Source organism: Aethalodelphis obliquidens, unplaced genomic scaffold (assembly GCF_003676395.1).
Source record: "Aethalodelphis obliquidens isolate GAN/ISIS:26980383/991018 unplaced genomic scaffold, ASM367639v1 scaffold39, whole genome shotgun sequence".
NCBI lineage: Eukaryota > Metazoa > Chordata > Mammalia > Artiodactyla > Delphinidae > Aethalodelphis > Aethalodelphis obliquidens.
In genome coordinates, this window is record NW_020837983.1 from 10689546 (window position 1) to 10712856 (window position 23311).

General features: G+C 44.5%; 1 protein-coding gene across 5 annotated transcripts in view; it reads right to left on the reverse strand.

Annotated features, from left to right (window-relative positions):
• SNX31 (sorting nexin 31) overlaps positions 1-23311 on the reverse strand; it is a 61760-nt gene that overhangs the window by 16853 nt on the left and 21596 nt on the right. For all 5 annotated transcript variants that reach the window (XM_027131521.1, XM_027131520.1, XM_027131519.1 and 2 more), the window contains exons 5-9: positions 19362-19472; positions 14978-15068; positions 13929-14016; positions 10595-10664; positions 2299-2391 (exon numbers count right to left, since the gene is read on the reverse strand). In XM_027131521.1, the coding sequence (XP_026987322.1) occupies positions 2299-2391; positions 10595-10664; positions 13929-14016; positions 14978-15068; positions 19362-19472 (453 nt within the window). The remainder of the gene's footprint in view (positions 1-2298; positions 2392-10594; positions 10665-13928; positions 14017-14977; positions 15069-19361; positions 19473-23311) is intronic.

The window sequence follows — 23311 nt, forward strand, 5'->3', positions numbered from 1 at the left end:
GGCTCTAGGCGCCCAGGCTTCAGTAGCTGTGGCACATGGGCTCAGTAGTTGTGGCTCACAGGCTCTAGAGCTCAGGCTCAGTAGTTGTGGCACAGAGTTTAGTTGCTTGGTGGCATGCAGGATCTTCTCGGACCAGGGTTTGAACCCATGTCCCCAGAATTGGCAGGTGGATTCTTAACCACTGTGCCACCAGGGAAGCCCTGGTGAACTTTTCTGCGGAGCCACGTAGTAAATATTTTCAATTGTAGGGGCATATGATCTCTATCGCAGCTACTAACCTCCTCCACTCTAGCACAAAGGCAGCCTTTGACGATACATGCATGAATGAGCGTGGCTGTGTGCCCGTGCACTTCATTTACACAAACAGTGGCCCATGGGCCATAGTTAGCCTCTCTCTGGTTTAGATCAAATGACTGCTCATTTAGATTAATTTCACTCATTTTCAATTCCAAGTTTTCTTGTACATGTGCATAAAATTAAGCAATAGTTGTTAATGTGTTCACTCCATTAGCAGAACTTCACAAACACTTAAATAATGCTGGTTTTATAGCAGTATTCTCAGATGCTTCAAGAGAAAATCATTTGTTAACTTGAATAATGGTTCAATATTTTTTCAAATGAAAATAACCCCACACATACCCTGTCCCAAAGTGGTATAGACGAGTCTGACAAACAAGACATATTTTAACAAAAGAAATGGCCTCTGCTTCATTGTGTTATCTTTTTTTATTCTTTATATTTGGCCAACCACTAAAGCATTGATTTTGAACAAAATGCAAAGAAAATTTAGAGGACTAAATTCATACACTCAAAGTGAGGTTTTTAAAGACCACTATCAAAATATTATGATAAAATCAGGTAAAACATTCAACATAGAAAATAAAATTTAGGGCTTCCCTGGTGGCACCATGGTTAAGAATCCGCCTGCCAATGCAGGGGACACGGGTTCGAGCCGTGGTCTGGGAAGATCCCACATGCCACGGAGCAACTAAGCCCGTGTGCCACAACTACTGAGCCTGCGCTCTAGAGCCCATGAGCCACAACTACTGAAGCCCGCAGCAGAGCCCATGCTCCGCAGCAAGAGAAGCCGCCGTAATGAGAAGCCTGCGCACCGCAAGGAAGAGCAGGCCCCACTCACCGCAACTAGAAGAAAGCCCACGCACAGCAATGAAGACCCAATGCAGCCAAATAAATAAATAAGTAAAACATTTTTAAAGAAAAGAAAATTTGTTTTGTGGCAAAAATACAAATTTTGGTAGAGCAAAGCAGCATGGTTAAAAACGGCATTCTTACTAAATTAAGAAGTTTATAGAGCAGAAATGTCCTTAGAATTGGTAACTGTATCCGAAGTAGTAGCAATATGCTGTCCATCAAAATAGAAGCTGTAATTATAAAAATTTACAAATACACAGAGAAACTGAACTTCAAAATTTCTCAGACAAAGCTGGGGTGGAATGCGAAGGGGGGAAATACTAAATCATGGCAGTATATGCTTTTTCTTTTTTGCAGCTCATCATTAAAATTCTCATGGTAGATTTTGAAGAATTACTTTCTATATCAACCTAAGTATAAATGAGTCCTCTAAATTTGTTGGCATTTTCTTCAAAATCAGTGCTTTGGTGGTGAACACTGGTTAAGTATAAAGGATAAAAATAAAAAGACAATACAATGAAGCAAAGGCCATTTCTTCTGTTAAAATATGACTTGTCAGACTTGTATACACTGCTTGGGGGAATGTGAGTTGGTACCATATTTATGGAAGTTTTTAAAATGGACATTTAGAAATATATCCTAAAGAACAATAGAACATGTATTCAAAGACAGAGGATGTTGGCTGCTGTGTTCAGGGACTTTCAGCCAGGAACCGTACCAGGTGTTGGGAACACACAGAGTATGTATAAATTAGACTCAGCCCTGGGCCTCATGGTGTTTGCTGCCAACGTGATTTATAGCGGCAAATCCTGGAAACAACCTGACTTCCGATAATAGGAAATCGGTTGGCTAAATGATAACATAACTATAAAATGGAATACTCTGTGTCATTAAAAATGATATTAAAGGTCTATATTAATGAACCTGGCAAAGGACTCACAATATACTGTCTGTATTTTTTAGAATATTTAAACAATAAGCCTTTATTAATTTTATGAAAAGAAAAATCAATGAAGGTATTCTCATTTTTAAAAAGGCCCCATTTTTAGTGCTTCACGGGTTTGTAAATTACAGAAACAGCTCAATTCCAGTCTGTTTCTTTAACTACCTTCCAAGGGATTTCTCTTGGTGCAATATTTCATTCACCTTAGCTTGGTTGTCTTCTTTCTGGAGAGCCTCTAATTTCTGCCTCTGCACCTCTGTGGGTTTGGCCCATTCTTTTTCAATGTCCTGTATTGCCTTAAAACAATATAAGTTGTAAAATTAGCAAAATTAACAGAAATGAATTAATCTGACAAAAACATACTCGTGTATGAAAGGCTATAAAAACAGACCCAAGTGGACACATATAAGGATTTAGCATGTTATAAAGGTTACTTTTTAAATTAGTTGGATATGGGAAGCAATTTCTCAATGGTTTGGGGACAAGTGGTAGCACTTAGGAAAGAAAATAAAATTTGCTCTTTCCCCACACCACCCAATCCAATAAACACAGATAGGTTAAAGATTCGAATGTAAAAACCATAAAAGAACCAGAAGAAAATAAAAGGTATTTTTATCTGATCTTGTGCTAGGAAATACCTTTCTAAGATACAAAGATAAAATGTCATATAAATGAATGTATAATTACATAAAAATATAAAAACTTCTGTATCTAAAACCACCAAGAACAAAACTAAGAAGCAAATGGCAAACCAAGGGAAATGACTACATCATATGTGGCAAAGACTTGATCTTATTTATGTAAACCAACAGTAAAAATGTAAACATCCCTAATAGGAAAATGGACAAAGGATACGTATCAGCAATTAATAAAAAGGAATTCCAAATGACAAATATAGCTTGAACCTCACTAGTAGTCAAAGAATCTGTTTGCCTCTCAAATTGGCAAAGACAAAACATATATATAATATTCAGAGTTGGCAAGGGTTTGGAGAAACAGGAAGTTTCATATAGATCTGATGCAATTTAAACTGGTAAAATTTTATGGAGGTGACTTGGCATATAAATCTAAAACCACCTATAGGCATGACAAACATAGACGTGGGGAAAATGTACTGATAAGGCTATTACTACTATTGTTTGTAATACTGAAAATTTTCCAGCTATTAATAGTGGCAAACACATGTATAGTGCTTACTATGTGTCAGGCAATGTTCTAATTGCTCTAAAACAAAAGTCAATCCCACCCCCTTCCCCTCTGGTAACTACTAATTTGTTCTCGGTATCTATGCATGTGTTTTTGTTTGGTTTGGTTTGTTCATTTATTTTATCATATTATTTATTGATTATTTCATTTATATTTCAGTGAAATCATATGGCATTTGTCTTTCTCCATCTGACTTATTTCACTCAACAAAATACTGAGTGAAATACAACATGTCCATCCATGTTGTCACAAATGGCAGGATTTCATCTTTTTCATGGCTGAGTAGTATTCCAGCCAAGGAATGCTCAGAGCCACCAGAAGATGGAAGAGGCAAGGAACAGAAACTTCTTCAGCACCCTGAGGGGGAGCATGGTCCTGCCAGCACCTTGATTTCAGACTTCTGGCCTATGGAAATGTGATAGAATAAATTTCTATTATTTTAGTGCTCCTCCCCGCCCCCCCCTGCATAAAGAAAAATGTCAACCCTTACAGCCACCCTATGAAATAGGTACTATTATGAAATGCCCAAAAATAGGTGATTGAGTTTAGGTACAACCAAATAATAGCTTATGCTATCATTTAAAACTATATAGAATATTTAACAACATGAGGAAAGTCTGTGATGCATTGATACATGAAAAAATGTCAAGTTACAAAATAAGGGCATAGTAGTAGATCGTGATTTTTTTTTTTTTTTTTTTTCGGTACGGAGGCCTCTCACTGTTGTGGCCTCTCCCGTTGCGGAGCACAGGCTCCGGATGCACAGGCTCAGCGGCCACGGCTCACGGGCCCAGCCTCTCCGCGGCATGTGGGATCTTCCCGGACCGGGGCACGAACCCGTGTCCCCTGCTTCGGCAGGCGGACTCTCAACCACTGCGCCACCAGTGAAGCCCAGATCCTGATTTTTATAAAACAAAAAATATATATAAAACAAAAGCCAAAAGACCTTGCATCCACACTTAGGAGTCAAGAAAATGGATGTACATATGAGCGAAATGTAGTATATGAAATAAACACATCAAAAAAGTTGAGTTTATACGTATGATCGATTTAAGATTTGAGATGATGTTTACTTTTGTTTTTGAGCTCTTCCATATTTGCATATTTTTATAAGATGAAAACAATCTTACAATTGAAAAACAATTAAAAATGAATATACTGTTAGGCCCTTTTTGCTCAGCTTTGGGTAACTGCCACCAGCTAGTGTTCCCAAACTCCACCTCCCTGATGGGCTGCTCAGTTCTGTTTCCTAATCTGCACTGATGATTTAAGCAGAACAACACTGGTCTTAAAGAGAGAAATCACCTGAAGACAACTTAAGCCCTCAGCAATTTCTTCTGTACTCTTCCCTTCTTTTCCTGGCATCCAGCCTCCCTTACCCCTTTATCCCGCCTGGCCCCAGGGCAGGCTCGGAGATCAGCTTTCCATCTCATCAGCTGCATACACTTAGCCTGTGCTATGCTGCCATCATGCTTTAATTTAGAGTTTTCCAGTGGTCCTCAGGCTGTTAACACCTCAAGGAAAGAGCCTGAGTCCTTTACCTCAGTGTATCTTGTCCAGTGCCTTACATACAGCAAAACTGCAAAAATCCTTTGCCAATTATCAGCACTTATTTATATCTTAGTCTGAATGTAAGTCTATGTGTTATGTCCCTCGTATCAATGAAGGACAGGTTATGCCTTTTCTCCAAGAGGAGAAAGAAAAGCTGAATAAATTTTTGACGTTGTTCTTTAGGTTGAAGGAAAGGAGATGGATTTAGAGAGAAGAAGAATAACTACTATTTGTTGAGAACCTGTTTTACATAAGTTTTCTCATTGACTTTTTCCAAACTGTTCTGTGGGTTAGGAACATTTACCCCCATTTTACAAATGGGTAAAATCAAGGTCCAGAGAGGTTATGACTTTCAAGACAACCCAGTAAGTAAGTGGCAAGGGTTGGATTAAAACCCAGATCTGACCACTCCACCAATCCCTCCTCCTATTGCCCAAGACACTGAATTCTGACCATGTAGGCTGCTACACACCCCAAGGCTTTCTCCTCATTGCCAACTATTCTCAAAACTGAACCTAGATACCACACCAGAATGGAATCAGCATGGGTATGAAGAAGAAAACACCTTTTTCTTTCCAGAATTCTACTTGATCTTAGAGCCCTGTAAGGACTGTTAGAACAGGGCAACGATGTCAAAGAGAAACATGGCTAAAAATACATGGCAAATAGCAATCATGGCGGTTAGTATGTAAGTACTAACCAGAGATACATCATTCATCATTAGAAGATCTGGGAGTCTCAAACACAGAGATTTACATGTCCTACAGGAGAGGTAACATAACTGTTTTTGTTTTATACCTTTGAAAACCTTTGCCCCTGATTATGACTTTAGAAGTCATCACTCAAATGTATTATATACAGTACCTCACTCCAGGCAATGAGAGAGTCAAGTTTAGATAAACGTCTCTATTCAGTTATATGGTTCCCCGAAGACTGGCTGATGGAGACTCATGCGGAACCTAATTTTTTAAATTGCATGAAATCACGTAAGTCAAGGTTTTCATGAGCTTCAATCACACATACGCTAGTGCCCTCTGCAGAGGCTTTTGTAGTGAGAAATGGAGAGGGCAGGCCTTTTTAAACAAGGCATCAGCCACTTGGCTCTGGGTGTTTGAGGCTGAGCAGAGCAAGGCCAGGGATGTGGGAGCAGATTGGGCCCATACAAGGGCACTGAGCCATGGGGGTATTGGGAGGCTAGTGGTCAGCCCACACTCCCCGTATCATACCATGGGCCCTGATGCAGGGCTGGGCCCGCCTGGGGGAAGGGGCACCTTTTCCTAATGTGCACAAATTGTAAATGGGCCAGTGGTGGCCCTGCTGAATGTAGGCCCAGAATTGACTGAGCCTTCAGTATTTTTTAGAAAATCCAGAAACTTATACTTTTATACGCAATCTTCCATTTTGTTTAAAATGTCAAATTTTAAAAGAGAGGGGCTTTCCTGGTGGCGCAGTGGTTGAGAATCTGCCTGCCAATGCAGGGGACACGGGTTCGAGCCCTGCTCTCGGAGGATCCCACATGCTGCGGAGCAACTGGGCCTGTGAGCCACAACTACTGAGCCTGCGCATCTGGAGCCTGTGCTCCGCAACAAGAGAGGCCACGACAGTGAGAGGCCCGCGCACCGCGATGAAGAGTGGTCCCCGCTCGCCGCAACTAGAGAAAGCCCTCGCACAGAAACGAAGACCCAACACAGCCAAAAATAAATTAATTAATTAATTAAAAAAAATTTTTTTTATAAAGAAGGAGGAAGGAAACACCTTGCGCGAGCCCACTTGGCTTGTGGGACATCACTGGACACGCTTGCTTTAAAAAGTATTGAGAGTATTCCTTAATGGTTAATTATGATGGCACTGTTATTTATCAGAACTCCTCAGAAATTTTTCCGTTAACTTTTTATTTTTTTTTTTGCGGTATGCGGGCTTCTCACTGCTGTGGCCTCTTCCGCTGCGGAGCACAGGCTCCAGACGCGCAGGCTCAGCGGCCATGGCTCATGGGCCCAGCCGCTCCGCAGCATGTGGGATCTTCCCAGACCGGGGCACGAACCCGTGTCTCCTGCATCGGCAGGCGGACTCTCAACCACTGTGCCACCAGGGAAGCCCTCCATTAACTTTTTAAAAGGATGATTGCTTCTCACTCACATATCCTAAGCACCCAGGACACAGTCTGTGCCCTTGGCCATTCAGTGTCTACCTAGGGAGATAACTATGTGAACCATTATTCACAATGCCAGGTGCAGGTACCATAATGGAGGGCAGAACAAAATACCATGGGGGTGGGGAGGGGGAAGGCAAGTAGGCTTCCCAAAGGAGGCAGCACTGTGGTTCCTTCCCTCCTGCTGGCCTGGGGCCCCCTTTCCATTTCTCAGTGGCTCTGCTCGAATTCAAGGAATGATAATGGCACAGGTTATTATGACATCAACTACAGTTTTTTGAAGATTTTGCCAGGCAAAGAGCTAAGGTTTGAATGTCAGTCTGTTAAAGCTGGAAGAAAACTTACTTAGAGACTATTAGTTCAGCCTCATCGCTTCACAGGGATAAATTGTAGTTCCAGTTCTAGAAGGATGAAGTGACTGTACCAAGGTCACCCAGAGAGAGAGAGCCAGTGACAGGTCACCCAGAGAGAGAGAGAGCCAGTGACAGAGCAAGGGATAGAATGCGTTTTTGAAACTACAATTCAGTGTGCTTTCCATGAAGCCATCTTTCCCCCAGCTATGAGAGGAGGAGACACCATCGATATCTCTCTGGTTTACAACTCCTTAATGAAGACAGGTAAATATCGTATTATGATGCTAGCAGTTCTAATTCTCACTACTCTGTATCCCTGGAAACCATGCCACAGAAACAATATTAGAATTAGGTGATGCATTCTCAATGAAGGATGTGCTGGCAAATAAACCAGACACTAATAACGTATCATAATAACAGCAAGAATACAGTGGCGCAGAGCCTCAGTAAACATTTAAAATGGTAAATTATGTTCCAGCTCATGTAACAGGGGTGTAAGTACACTGAACATGGGTATACATGGATCAAAGTGGGATACGAAACGAGCTCAAAACTATATCCTAGCCATAAAAAATACCATAGTGAACATTAACTATTTCATAAGTGATATTTTGATTTGCCTTCTTAGAATTTAGAAGATTTTTGTGGAAATCATTTACTAGATGGTCTTGGTCTCTTAAAAAATCACCTAAGGAGAAATGTGTGTTAAGGTTGTGAGTCCTGTGACATTCTGGCTGCTGGGGTCTGCTGTGTCTGTTCAGTCATATACCCAGGTGCTCTGCCCTGTGCTGAAAAAGCCAGGGTCCCTGTGTGGAGCTGGTGGTCTAGTGGGGGAGATATATACACAAATCATGCTCTATTGTGTCAAGCTGACGATTCCGTTGATTTTACAATACAATGGTCTTGTGTGACGCTAAGAAAAAACACTGCCAATTGAATTATAACACAGTGCCATGTGGCAGTCCTGTGCAGTGCATGAACTGCTCATGCCAGTCTCTCCCGGCTGGTAATTGCTTTCATTTCTTCTGAGGCATGTGGCAAATTCTCTCCCCTTCAGCAGCACTACTCAGCCTGTGCTAGGCAGTCCTTTTGCTTAATCTTGGTATAAAACGGATCAGTTTCCTCTCTCTGGGAACAAAAAGCACCTGGTTGTTGCTTTGCAAGAAAATGTGAAACATGGAACTGCGGTCATTTCTTCAAAGATGAACATTTGCTTTTCCAGTATAAAAGGGAACACTGCCACCCACTCTTTGCCTCTCTGTGTAAGCAATAACTCCCATTCCATGCAGAATCATACTCTATGAAGTAAGTTTAAATGACAATTAGACTCAACACATATGTCAACAACACACCTAATCCAACTAAAGGGAAAACAGTATGAACAGCTATGTATCAGTTAGCTATTGCTGCATAACAAATGACTCCAAAATAAAGACTTGCTTAAAATAATCCAATTAAAGCAATGTAATTGCTTAAAACAAAACCAGAAGTCACCTAAGGAAGTATGTGCTTTTCCTCTTCTATGCTCTTTCATAAACCAAAGCATCAAAATCCACCCTTTCACTTTTTTGCTACAACCAAAGTACTGCAGGAGGTTCTATCAATGTTTCCTTGTCCCCTTGCAAAGCTCATTAAAAGTAATGTCTGACCCGACACTTCTCCCCTCTCTTCAATTTTACCTCCTTAGTTTATGAAAAGCCACAGACTACAGCAGCTTAGAACCGCACTACATAAAAGCCACCTGCAAATGTGTTAAATCCCTTTTCTAAATCCTCCACGTCTAAGCCTACTCAATCCTTTGTCAGCAAACGTTATTTTTTCTTTTTCTTAAAAATGCAAATGGTACCAACTGCCTGACAGAATTATTATGAAGCTTAAATGAAACAATGCATTTAGAACAGTTAGTACTATGAGGGGCCCACCAGGAGGCTTAATGCTAAGGTCATGCTGGGAATAGTTCTAGTTTCTGGAGATACAACAGTGAACAAAACAAATTCCCAATTTCATGGAGAAATCATTCTAGTAGGGACAGAGACAGTAAACAAAAATGTTATATACAGTGAAATGGTGGAAATGCTAAGGAGAAGATAAAGCAAGTACGTCAGGATGTGGGGTTTAGTCTGAGGGAATAGAAAACTGTGGGAGGGTTTGAACAGGCCAGGAGTTCGACCCACCATTCTGCTGCTTGAGAACAAACTGAGGGATGACCTCATGGAACACCTTAAAAGAAGTTTCCAAACCTCCCTCCCACAACTGGCTAGCCAGGCCTGGGAAAGAATCAGGCCTCCGAAGATGCTGCCTCATGAGGGTGAAGAGTGGCGGGGAGCTGGGGAAGCAGGCAGGAGCCGAGATGGGGGTAACCAGGGGTGCATCACAGAGGCAGCCTCTGCTGAGCACGGCTGAGCAGAGCCTTCACCACATTAAGTCGGGCAAGGAAAGGAGGCCAAACTCTAAATTTACTTTTCTGGAGACTGAGGGGCAGGGGTAAGGCAGGACCGACTACATAATTTGCAGGGCCTAGTACGAAATGAAAATGCAGGGTCCCTTGTTAAAAAATTAAGAATTTCAAGATGTGATGCACAGCATTCAACAAGCCTGGGGCCGTCTGAGCACGGAGGACAGGGGCAGTGCAGCCCCACAGGCCACTTGCCCATGAGGCTGGCCCCGGGGGCCGGTACGCTACTTGTTGGTTTAGGGAAAAAGAAGATTATGCTAAAGTGAGATTTAGGGACCATGCGTGACTTTAAATTAGCAGGGATATCCTTTCCCTTCTCATGTAAATTAGCCTAGATGATGGAGTATCAGCTGCTGATTCGGAGAGATTGTTAGAATGGGGTAGAATTCTTTTCCCTCTAAACTCTACTCCTTTAAGAATGTTTATCTATTTATATTCCATTTATTCAGTTACTGTGGTTAAAATATACATAACATTTATCATTCTAACCATCTATAGGCATACAATTCAGTGGCACTAAAAACACTGACAATGTTGTGTAACCATCACCACTCTCTATACCTAAAACTTTTTCATCATCCCCAGCAAAAATTCTATACCCATTAAACAATAACACCTCCCCTCCTCCCAGCCCCGTGTAACCTCTATTCTACTTTCTGTTTATATGAATTTGCCTCTTCTAGGTATGGAGGTAGAATTCTGAACTGCCACACGGGTTCTGTAATGTTTTCAAACTCAAAAGGCCTATAGTATCTGGTGTTCTGACAGCTCTTGGTTCGCCTCACCTGCATGTAGATCAAATCTACAGCTGCTCTGCAGTCCATCAGCCTGGAGTCGAGGGATGGGTCCAGGTACCTGCATGATTCAGGAGCATTCAGTTAATTCATGACACGGCTAATGGGCACACCTGGGAGTACATGCTCTCTGAAGTGGTGGTCCTCGACGCCTTGAACCAAAGCCCCCTCTTCTAGCAGAGCCACAACCCTCTGCTTGCCTAGTCTTCAACTGTCCTCCCATCTCTTCTGTTTCCTATTGTCCTCATATTGTAAGCTTACCTGGTGGCCTCTGAGAATAGAAATGCAAAAAAAAAAAAAAAATCTTGAAGGAAATGGTGCACATCACTGTTCACACCCAGCTCCCCTCTTGGCCACCAAGTCTTCACGCCCTCTCCCCACCCGCAATTCCTGGCATAACGATCTGCCCTGTACCCACATCTATATCACTGCTCGGTACCCAGGCCACGTCATCTCTTGCCTGAGCTGCTCCGGTGACCTCCTCACCAGACTTTCTGCCTTGGTTGTGTTCCCTCAGTCCCACACTCCACATTCTAACTGGAGTGGTCTTTCCCAAGTAACTTTTCAGACTCTCATAGTCCCAGGAGTTAGAGCATTTATCCTGGTTGCTCCCAAGACCCCAATGTCATTTCCAGTTCCATCTCTGGCCTCTCTCCCCTCCCCCGCACTCTACATTCCAACTTTGTTTTCTCTTCTCTCCCTCCACCCCGAACACCTCCTTCCCACCTCAGCAGCCTGCTTCCCGGCCTTACCCGCCTCTCCCACAAGCTTCATCCTCATGTGCCCTCCTCTGGTCCCTACTCCTCAAGTCTGTGTTAGCAACGCCCCCACCCCCCCGCCCCCGTGCTTCCTCAGCACGCTGAGTTTATCCTGATCGCTGCTCTGATCAAGCTGATCTTGACACCAGGTGTGAAGATCAGTGCTGGGTCCTATTCAGACTTGCCCCTCTGGACCTTGGCAAAGGGACTTGCAAATAGCAGGGCCTCATGTCTGTCTAACGGCTCTAGAGTCGTCAGCATGAAGTGAAGTTACACGTACTGTGTGAGCCCAGTGGCATGCTAAGAACCGACAGAAACCACCAAGAGAGGGTGTGCCGGGGGTGGTCTGTCACCAGTATGAAGGCACAGGTGAGCAGAATCAGGGCACTCCGCAGTGGAGGGGGCAGAGACAGTGGGATTGGCACAGACCAGGAAAAGGATGAAAATGTCGCTTGAAGATCAGCTTCATTCTAGGGGCTGGGGAGGAGAAGCTGAAGTATTCCTCCCTGTATTCCACTTAGCTATTTCACCCCTTCTCCCCAGGTGCCCTGTGTGGCAGAGAATAGCCACTGTTGCACCAGAGTTGGAGAACTCCCAGACCCACCCCAGACTGTGGCCCTGCGAGGCGAGGGCAGGTACCCTCTGGTCTGGAAGGAACTATAGCATCTTCGGAGAGATGCACCAGGGAATTCACAGACAGAGAAAAATCCCTAAAACTTGACTAGGTCTCACTGCGAGGCCTCTCCAGCTGGGAATCCCACAGCTAGTGTTAGTCGAGCGAGCCTCCCTGCTCCAACCCAATAAGACCTCACTCTGGACAGAGGGCCAGGCACCTGCGTGATCCTTTCTCCAGGCTCTCCCCTTCCAGTGACCTCATCCTCAGCTCTAACAGCTGAAGTGGGACCTCCTTTCCTCCCAGTCCCCAGGAGCAAAGGCAACCTGCCCGGATCTGAGATACAGGCTGGTGATGGGGTAGACATTTTGTCTTGCACTTATGATCCAGAAGTTATCTATCTAATGAAGACATAGGCAAAGCCCAATTTCCAATTCAAGCTTCGAGGTGAGGGACAGAATCCTCATCTCTTCTTTGATCTCAAGTTCTCTGGAGAGCCCATGGACAAAACAGTCTAAGCCCCAGGGATTTGGGGGGTGGTGGTGGTTACTATTATCATCATAATTATCATCAATATAACAGTAATAAACATGACCAAAATTTATTGAGCATATAGGATTACTTCATTTAACTCTCACTATAATCCTATGAGATAGACCCTATTATTATTATTTCCCATTTTACAGATAAAGAAACTGAGGCTTAGAGAGCTTGAATAACTTGACTAAAGTTCAGCTAAACCCTGCAGTTCACATACTCAGATCCCAGGAACAACTATGCTTAGTCACCTGTTATTATGGGCAGCTTCCAGAAGAATAACTACTCTCTAAACTCTCAGACAGAACTGCAACCTTTTCCCCTTCTCAGGGCTCCATGCCACAGGTTTTGACCGTTTCTCAGAACACTTTTGAATAGCAGTATATGAACTTCTAGCCTTGCTGGGAATCTTCTTCCAAAATTCAAAGCCACAGCCTGGAGCTCTAGCAAGGCATCACAAGGTCAAGATATCTACTATTCCTCGATGTCAAAATGCCTTTCTTTAAAAACCTCTGTGTTCAGATTACAGATTAACTGGGCTGGGCAAAGAGTGAGCCAAAGAAGCCATCCAATACAGCCACAGTAATAAACATCGGGAATTACAGATTCATTCCCCCTTCCCCCATTGTTATTTTGTTTGTTCTTCAGAGGACCCCTTGTTTCTGAGAGAAATAAAAGTATTTTCTGCAAAAATACTGCAGATTTTTTTCCTAGATTGTGTCCTATTAACCGAGGAAAATATGTCTGGCTCTAGTAAATAAGCATGTATTGCTGGAATCCTTTAGGAATATAAACCAAATACGTAGAGTTCAAATTCACTGTGGGGGAATTCCCTGGGGGTCCAGTGTTTAGACTCTGCATTTTCACCAGCGAGGGGGGGGAGGTTCAATCCTTGGTCGGGGAACTAGGACCCCACAAGCTGTGCGGCATGGCAAAAAAAAAAAAAAAATTCACTGCAAATCATCTGAGTCCACTCACTCTTTGCCTTCAGGGAATACCACAGTTCAACAGATAAATCAGACTTGCTTGTAATCATCAACAAAGTCCTTCAATTAAATACAGTCAGTCATCTATTCCAAAGCAAACACACGACCTATAATTCCTCACCATTACCTGCTTCAATCCCCAATCCCCCTACCCACAGCCTTACCTTCATGGCTGCCACCCTCATGATAATATCCCTCAAGCTTTTAACTTGAGACCAGTGAAAGTCATCCTCAACATCCAGTTCTTTAGGACAAATGTTCTGGTTCATTCGCTCCTTTCTCCTCTTCATTGCTTTCCTGGACCTTCCCCAAGCTCCTGAGCTCCCTGGAGCTGTCAGGCTGTGAGCTGGATGTGGGAGATTCTGACAAGCTCTGATCTGCAAAGCTAAGATATCCTGAGAAAGCTTCTGTCACAGTAAAAGCTTACTCACCACTTCCTGAGTCCAACCTTGAAGTTTTCCACTTCAGAACTGCGAAGGCTAACATAAGGGAGTTCAAAGTCCACCAATTTTTTAATGACTAGAGAAAGGGAAAAGAGTTTTATTGGTTGAAACAGGACAGATAGTTTTCATACAGTGCAGTGCTTTAAAATGATAAAATAGAACATTACTATTGGAAGAATAATTAATACTGTCTTATATTTATATGTAATTTTTAACTTTCTGAAGTTCATTTAAAAAATAAGTAGCATTTGATCCTCATAAAAGACCAATGGCTTGAGTAGGGGACATTTTCACTGTGATACAGATGAAGAAACTGGGATTCAGAGAGGTCCAGTGCCTTCACCAGCACAGCACAGCTCCTGGTGGCCAAGCTAACTTCCACCTCCAGATCACCTCCCCACAGCTTCTGAGGACATATGTAAACTACTTGAAGACAACTGATGCCATCTCACAACAAAAAAAGTTGTAATATCTAGAAATGCACTGTAGAGAAAAGCAAAAGCTATATGAAACAATGTCATTGGTCACTATCTCACTGCATGTATGTATTTTTAAAGAACCTAAGAACTTATTTATATCATCCACATTTCATAGCAAATATTCCTTAACAAGGAGATATTCCTTAACAAGGTCTGATGGGATCTGCTGATGCCCAGAGTCCAGCACTCCATCCACAAGGCGGTTGTGGCGTGGCTGGAGAGCAGCCCCCAGCGTGCAGGGATAAAGGTGCACCGGACAGCAGCGCTGGGGCTCAGGAGGCACAAGAGGAAGTGTGGTTACTGGAGAGAACTGATGTCTTGTTCCTGACCACACTGCCCCTCTGGAGCTGCTCAGCCCCAGCTCACCTTGAACAAAGGCACAGCCCCCATCCCCAAATGTCCGGTTCGGGGGCCAAGAGTCGTAGTAGAGACCACACACTGGGGCGTTCCCCTGGGGGGTGACTGGCCCCTCAGCTGCAACCCCGCACCTCCTGGCTGAGTGCCTGCCCACACCTGCCCACCCCATCTCAGGCTGCCTGCATTTCCTGCTCTCCTTACCAGACAGCTTGCCCTCTTTGTAAGACCGAATGAGAAATAGTCCAAAGTATCCCAGCAGCTCCTGACACAGTCCAATTTTGTGTGATACCACCTTTAACCGAAGATGAGAAAAAGGAGGGAAAAGTTAGGAGTGTCCGCCTGTAAATATCAATAAAAAGAGCTTTAAGGGGCCAGTGGAGAGTAAGAGAAATCTTTCCCGAATCTAAAAAAGGTATATACTCATTTTAGAAAATTTAGAAATTTTAAAAAATTACAGTGAAAAAAATAATAATCAGTCCCCCCAACAATAGACATGAACTGGCCCCAGCTGAGACTGGTTTGTCCCATCTGGGATAAGGACTCGTCTCCCAGATTGGTTTGGTCGCTATTGTCCACTGGAGGGCAGTAGCCATTCTCCAGGATCATCAGCCCTTCTGTAATACCTGCCCCTGGGGCCCACACTCCAATTTACCTTCCCTGGGGGCTGGATTACCAGATATTGGGAAAAGGGATGTTCCCCACCATTGGCTGGCATATAGAAGTGTACAGGCTAATGTCCGCCTATGACACTCCAGGCCTGCTTCTCTCTGATGTCTGCTGTGATGCTCAAGTCTAATTCGTGTGGCTTTTGCTCAGTGAAACCTCAGATCCCGGGCACAGGCTGCCCTCATTTCATATTCCTCGTTGACCTTTACCCCAAACAGCTTTCATTTCAACACCAGTGTTTTCGTTTTTACCAACTGGTCATGAGGCTGTAATCTCGGAACATTTCACATCCATTCACCCTCCCTTAGTAGGAACATTCATGCTTCCACAGGCTCTTTCCCTCACCGCTCGGCCAGCCCACCCCCTCTTTAAGGCTGGGTTTCTGGGTGTTTTCTTTGCATGCCTAGTCTGAATTCGCTAGATCACCTCTGCAACCCTCTGCGCGGGGGTCCACCTGTATGGCTCTGTGCGTGAGCTGACCCTTTGACCATGGCTCCAAGTTCTCAAGGTGGCAGTTGTACAAGGCTGAAAGGGGAACTTTCTTGTCCGAGGTCTGTAAATTACCTTGGGAGACAGTCTGATTAGGTGGATGGTATGAGTAGGTGTTCTCAGTATAGCTCTGAAAATAAAGAAGAGCCTGGGAACTTTTCACAACTTTTCCTCAATGTTTATCCCCATTCTCCTTTCTACCTTACTCTCTTCCCCATGCCCTTGCGAAACAAAAACAAAAACAAAACAAAGCAAAACCCTGAACCAAAACACAGGGCACCTCTGTGTGGGGGGCTGAGTGTGCCCCAGGGGTAGCAGATTGCAAAGTCATCTTCTCCTAGAGTAAATATGAACCCATGCCCACTCAGATTAGATTTCTCTCTTCTCTGACTCATTCAGTGAAAACAGCAAGCTTACATGCCAAGGAAGAGAGAGGAGTGGGAACGGAGACACTTTCTATAATTTATAAAGACATAAATACAGACACCTTTCAAGGACGAGAAAGCAGTACAAAAAGAGACACAGTAGTATTTCCTTCTTAGCAAATGTCAATGATGCTTCAAAACACGAACACCACCGATACAACTACATTAGCACAAATGCACAGAAAGCAAAAAAGAGATTTTAGTCTGTTCCTGGTCCTTAAAGAGCCCATCAGGATGGCTGGAGAAGCAAAGTGAGCGTGGTGACAAGTATGCTTGAGAAGATACGGACAATAATTTTTAATTACAAAATGTACGTTACATTTTTATGTCAGCTAGAGCATTTCCCAGCCCCTGGAAGAGAATTCACATCTGTGCCTGGCCAAGTGCTCGCTTTACCTTATACAGAAACTCCTTTACTTCATTTTACCTCCAGTGCTAATGATGTCCATGCTATGGATTTGAATTTCTCACGAGCCAATGTGATGGAAGAGGGGAAGTACATTTTTCTGAGGTTAATGTACCTCATTCAACTTCTGCTATCAGTTACAAGGGGAACTGGACAAAACAAGTGGCACTGTGGAACCCTAGACTTACTGCCCTACTCAATACTTATTCAGCACGCCCTCTAACATCATACTAATAATGATAAGAACCATACTCGCCACTGCTGATGGATTGTGAGCTATTGCTATAATTACTTAGACATCATTTCAAAAAATTAAATAACTTACCCAAACTCACATGGAGCAGCTCTGTAATTTGAATCTGGCACTTGTCCTAACCCCAGCAGATAGGAGACCCCATACTCCCACCAGCAGCCAACTTCAGCTACAGTTATGTCTAGTTTGGCCGGCGAGCCCAGTGTGTGTAAAACATGTCAATAATGGTGTCCTTGGGCAGGGCAGCTGCTCTCCGGTTCTCTGTAGGCCCAACCATTTCCAAATGAGCTTATATCCTACAGCTGCACCTCTGACTTACCTGCCTGGCCACAGAGTACCTGAGTTTGTGGTCCCTACTCTCACTATTACTGTCTCCTCTTTCTATTATGTGTCTATCTCCCACTTTGTAAGTCCTGGGAGGGCAATTAAGGGAACTGTGTTTTGTGTTTTGGGGTCTCTTGGTATAAATCCACTCAAGTGTTAAGCATCAAGGGCCCTTGATAATTTCTAGAAAGATCATTCTAGAAATCAGTACAGCTTAGCAAGACTGGAAGCAGGGAGATTAGTTTGGGAGCGGCTAGGGGCGTGGGGATGAAGAGGAGAGAGACTTGGGATGTAGTGTCAGTCGGATTTTGGGGGTGAAGGAGGAGGACCCAGGGTAACTTCTCAACGGATGGCCTCAGCAACCAGGTGGCTGCTGATACCGGGCAACCAGGTCACAATCCTGGAGCCAAGAAAAGGGTGTATGTAGTGACTTTAGTAGGAAGAAAGGTGCAAAATAATCACTCTCGAGCAGAGCAAGATCTAGAGAAGGAGTATTTCCTAATCTGGGGACTCAACCAGGAGGGCGTAGGTGGGCTCAGATCTCCAGGCTGGGAAGGGGAGCCATAATGCAGGAGGAAGGTCCCACAGTCTCAGGTAGAGGCGGGATCAAGAGCTGGGCGCCCAGCAGGGAGTACTTCCGGTCATCGGCTCAGAAGGCGGCAGACACCGGGACCCTAGCACAAGAGATTTCCGTCCTTGGAAAGGTCCTAGAAACTTTCTGACTTCCTCCTGTTTATAACTTCTTATTCTCCCCGACTGTTTCTCTGGAGGATTAGAATTTGTGAAAGAAATTCAATCTAAATGGAACTGGAGGATATAAGATGGAAAGCCCCACAAGTGTGCCTCAGGAAGACAAGACTTAAGGACTGAGAGGCTGATTTCCCGTAAATGCCTAATTCACAGAAAACAGATAATATTGCAATTTTCTTAAATGATAGAGAGTTAGTCCGGGGTTGCCTCATATCAGCCTTGGGAAATTTTGCTCCTGGTTTCCAGAGACCCAAACAAGATATGACCCAGGTCAGGTTGGTCTCACAAAATAAGTGGAATTCAGCTTTGTTTGTGTGACCGGACGGGTTTGTCTGCTGGGGGAATTTTCAAATCTGGTCTCCATTTGTTTTGATTTTAGTAGACTCTAACTGAACTCTCCTTTCTTTACATTCCCAGCCCATAAATAAAGCCTCCCCCAAACCCTCAGCGGACACGCCGGCAGCCTTTCCAGCTTTCGCGTCCCCAGCTGCAATTCCTCTGCTATTCCTGAACATGCTCATCTTCTTGACAATTTTGAGCTGCCTCATTTTACCTTTTTATTTAAGTTGACAAACTAAAACCCTCCAAAGGCAAGGGACCTGGGAGCTGGCCCTACAGCAGTGTGTGGGTGAGAGAAGACGGAGTCCTCTCTGAAGCCCAGCTCGAGGAAGGAAAGGCCTCAGGGACAGAGCTGGTAATGGTTGCATCTGGAGAAGGAAGGATGCTTTCTGGGTCTCGTCCTCTGAGTCCTCAGAGAACCGACCAGAACTCGGTTCTGGCTCTGTGGACCCAGGATTAGAAGTGCTGGGCATTGGTTTCAGGGGTTTTCCCCTGTGAGGGAGGAGGGACCACTCTTTCTGGCTTTGACACTGTCACTGTCTGCCAGAAGTTGTCACCAGCCCACCTGGGTAGTCCCATCTGGGCTCCACCCTCCTTCCTGCTCCCGAGTAGGGATATCCCGTAATAAAGCACTTGGCATATGTGCAGGACACATCCCTGGCTGAGTTCCAGAGAACCAACAACAGCCTTAGCAAGGACCTGGAAAGTTGATGCCCACAGAGGGGGAAAAAAACCCAAAGAGACCCTGGGGATCGGCTGTAGCTGAGATTCCTCCATCAGTCTGTCAGCAGAAGCCAGCATCTCTACAGATAAGTCATCCAGAGTAAAATGATAGGCAGGAAGCTTCTGGAAGGTAACCATATCCTAGTCCCTGCCTTCAAACAGAATGATTCCTAAATTCAGTTCTGGGGCTGGAATTTGGATAGAATTTACCTCTAGGACTCTTTCGGCAGTATCTGATGTTAGAATTTCGACTTTAATGCTCCTTCCATCGGGCAGAAATATATCCAGAGACACTTTCTCGGTAGTGATGCTAAATGTGTCCTATAAAAGCAAAAGGAAGCACAATGAGCTGTGGCGCCCTTCCGTGGGGCACATCGACACAGGAGACAGTCATCTTCCTCTCGGTGGGCCCTTGGGGCATACAGTATCCAAAGCAAATGAAAGCCAAGTGCAGAGATTTGGGGGACTGGTTTTGGGGGTGTGGTGGGGGTGAGGAGAGGGTGGAGAGGAGCTCAGGCAAAGCAATGACATGCAGCTTGAATAATTTCCCAATAAACAAGGCATCTGCCTTAGGGAAAAAGCTTTTGAGAAAACCATCCACGTAACTCTTGGCCATCCCAGATTTTAACTCTCATATTCAACATTGCCAGGCATCCCTAAAAATTTGTAATATGCGCTAATTTATGGTTCTGCTGCAGCAAAACTCTGAAGCTGCAAACTTTGAGGCCTGTGTGGGGATCAGGTCTCTATCTGGTGAATGGGCACCCAGCTAAGGGGCCAACACCCCAGCTCAGCACAGCCCTGCCTGCACTCTCGCATTCTGGCCTTCTGTGAGGGGATGCGTGTGTGCCAGAGGGGACTGCGAATCCGGGGACCTGTGAACCTCTCGGATAGAGCATTCTAGGATGTCAGAGACATGCTACAGACAGGGGAAGCCCGTCCGAGCTCAGGAAAGCACGAGGCTGAGGTCGGCACTCAGTTTCCTTAGAGAGAGTGACCCTGACGGGGAGGCAGGGCCAGTGGCTGCCCACACGGGCCTCCAGGGCAGCTGCATCTGGGGGTGGCTGTTCTCAGTGCCTCTGAATGGGACCCTGTCAGTCTACAGAGCTGCTTATCTCTGGGAGGCTGATCCCAGTCACAGCGTTCTCATCTCAGGTTCCACGATGGACTAAACCCTGACGCAGCCACTGCATGCAATGCGTTCCCTTCTCTCCTAGGCATTTAGAACGGCACTAGTGATGTGTCATCCTTGGGAGAAATGAGAAAAGAGCCATTCAGATCATTTTCTGTGTTCTGAGCCTGCTATATAAGCCAGAATATTTGTAATTAGCAACACAGTGTGTGGGGATGGGGGCGGGGGGGATGGGGGGAGAGGCAGTATCTCTTTTTAGTGACCAGAAAATTTACATCCAGGTCACCTCCTTCCTGGTATCGGTTTGGGGGAGGGAAGATCCTGATGACTGATCAGAAGATTATTGGGAGATCACGGGGGTGGGGCTCAGGTCAGCTGACCAGGTGAGACCCCTTTCCCCTCAACAGGCAGCACCTCGCCCTCCTTAGTCCTCCTGACCACCCCCTGCCATTCACAGACACAGAGGATTAGGCACCAGGCTTTGTATGGAACTGGGAAATCCAACAACCCAATCGCACTGCCCAAGTACCTCAAAAGGTCCATCATGTTAGTAACAGGCTTATTTTTTCCTAATTTTGTTATCCAAGGGCAAGCTTTGACTTTACATCTTAACCACGCCTGCCCTGAACCCACTTACTTACAATCACTAAATGTCTATGATTCTGAACCTAAGTGCTTTAGAAGAGAAATGCTGCTGCTTCCCAAATTCAAAGGGTTCGTCCACAAAAGCAGCAGTTTGTGAAGGTGTTATATCCACATATACAGGCAACTTGTAGAGATAGCATCTCATTTATGAGTAAATATACTATCTATGTATTTATTACATACAAATATATTGTTAGATCACGATACTGATAATTGGGCTCTGTGCTAACTGCTTCACATATATTGAGGGTAGCGCATGTAATTCTCATAACAATTCCATGAGGGATATACACTCATTAAGCCCCCTTTTTCAGATGAAGTACAAGGCTACGAAGGTTAAATTACTCCTCCAGGACACACTGCTAGTTGGTGGCAGAGGCAGGATTCAAGGCCAGCTCCTCGTGACTCCACAGCCTGGGCTCAACTAGGTTGGACTCATCTCCTGGCTGGTCCAGCATTGCCTTGGAGTGAATGTTTGTGTCCCTCCTCCCCCATTCAGGTTCGTGCCCTAACCTCCAATGTGATGGTGTTTGCAGATGGAGCCTTTGGGAAGTGATTAGGGTTAAGTGTCCCTCATGATGGGATTAGTTTCCTTGTAGGAAGAGACACCACAGAGCTTGCTCTCTCTGCACACACGCACAAAGAAGAAATTTATTTCTCACAGTTTTAGAAATTTCTGTTCTTTAAGATTCCCAGTTATGGCAGCCCGAGCAGACTAACGTATCATAACACTCAGAGTGCCGCCTCCACTCTCAAAAGTGTCCGAGTTTGGATAAGTTATATGGCTGCCATGTTACTACCATAGTACCGGCATAAGGGATCATGTTATGCTGCCCCCTCCACGTACAGTAAGTGTCTGTCTGCCTGAGTCAATCTGCCACTTATTGATCACTGTGTTGGTCACTTTTCAAACAGTCCTGTGGCTTCTCCCTGTCAGTATTAGCCTCCAAATCAGCAGATGCTAAACCAACCACCTGCCAGGTTTTCCCTTCAAGCATCCAGTGCCGGGACAACCCACCTCCTGGGATCCTGTGAAAATCACTCCAAGCCCTCCCAGAGCATGTCAGGGGCACTGGTTTCCCACCTCCATAGCACAGGCCCTGAGCTCCCTACACAACTCTCCCATACTTTCTTCACTTTTACCTTCCTGGGGGAATTCTGGCAGAGTTCCCCACTTCCCCTGCAGTTATGATAACTGCTAACAGTAGGGCTCCCAAGACCCCATATCTAGCAGAGTAGTCAAGGGTCAGGGGTTTCCCCAGAGCAACTGTTGCAAATAGTCCCTTTCTAGGTATACCTTTGCCCAGGTCTTAGGTTCTTAAAGGTATCTGGCCTCACAAACACTTCTTACCTCTGAGGAAAAACACTCTTGAAATGAACGGAAAGATGTCATTGCCTTTGGATATGATTTAAGGAAAAGTTACCATTAATTTGTTACTTCAGTGCAACTCCCAACTCAAACTATATTGCAGACCAATAGATATCTAAATTATATAAACAGTTAAAATAATAGAAACGCATATCCATATTAAATTCTTCTGCAAAAGAAAAGTGAGGAAGCAGATTGCATTGGTAGAGTGGGTCAGATTATAGATGGCCCTGAAATCAGACTCTTGAGGATTTTATTTAAAAAGGCAAAAGGGGGCTTCCCTGGTGGCGCAGTGGTTGAGGGTCCGCCTGCCGATGCAGGGGACGCGGGTTCGTGCCCCGGTCCGGGAAGATCCCACATGCCGCGGAGCGGCTGGGCCCGTGAGCCATGGCCGCTGAGCCTGCACGTCCGGAGCCTGTGCTCCGCAACGGGAGAGGCCACAACAGTGAGAGGCCCGCGTACCGCAAAAAAATAAAAAAAAATAAACATTTTTAGAACAATATGGTAAACAGGAGAAATAAACCATTGACAAACCTTTGTACTATGAAATAAAAGCAAGTGAACAACAGATAAAACATTTGGAGTGGTGATCAAGGAGGAATGTGGCTCTATTTGTGACACTTGAATTTTACTTGTACATATATAATTTATAAAATGTAAAAGCCATACAAAAACGCAATTAGAGGAAAAAAACCAAAGTGGTGGGTTCGGATTGTAGGAAAACAAAACTTAACTCATCTTGATCTAGGGCAGATCAGGAATTAAAACACACAATTCACAGTAGTAAACGGAATGCATTTATTTTTAAGAAACCTCAAAATCCTCCAATACCATGGGCTGCCTTAACACATTTTGAAACGTGCTAATTCTTTTCAAATCGAATGTAACACCCTGAGAGATTGTTTAATTTATTGAAGAAGCTCCATCAGTGTGCTTTACTGATATTCTGCTCTGAGGCAGAAGAATGTCTGGTAGCCACGGTGCTTATCCTGAGCTTTATTATCCAAGAAAATC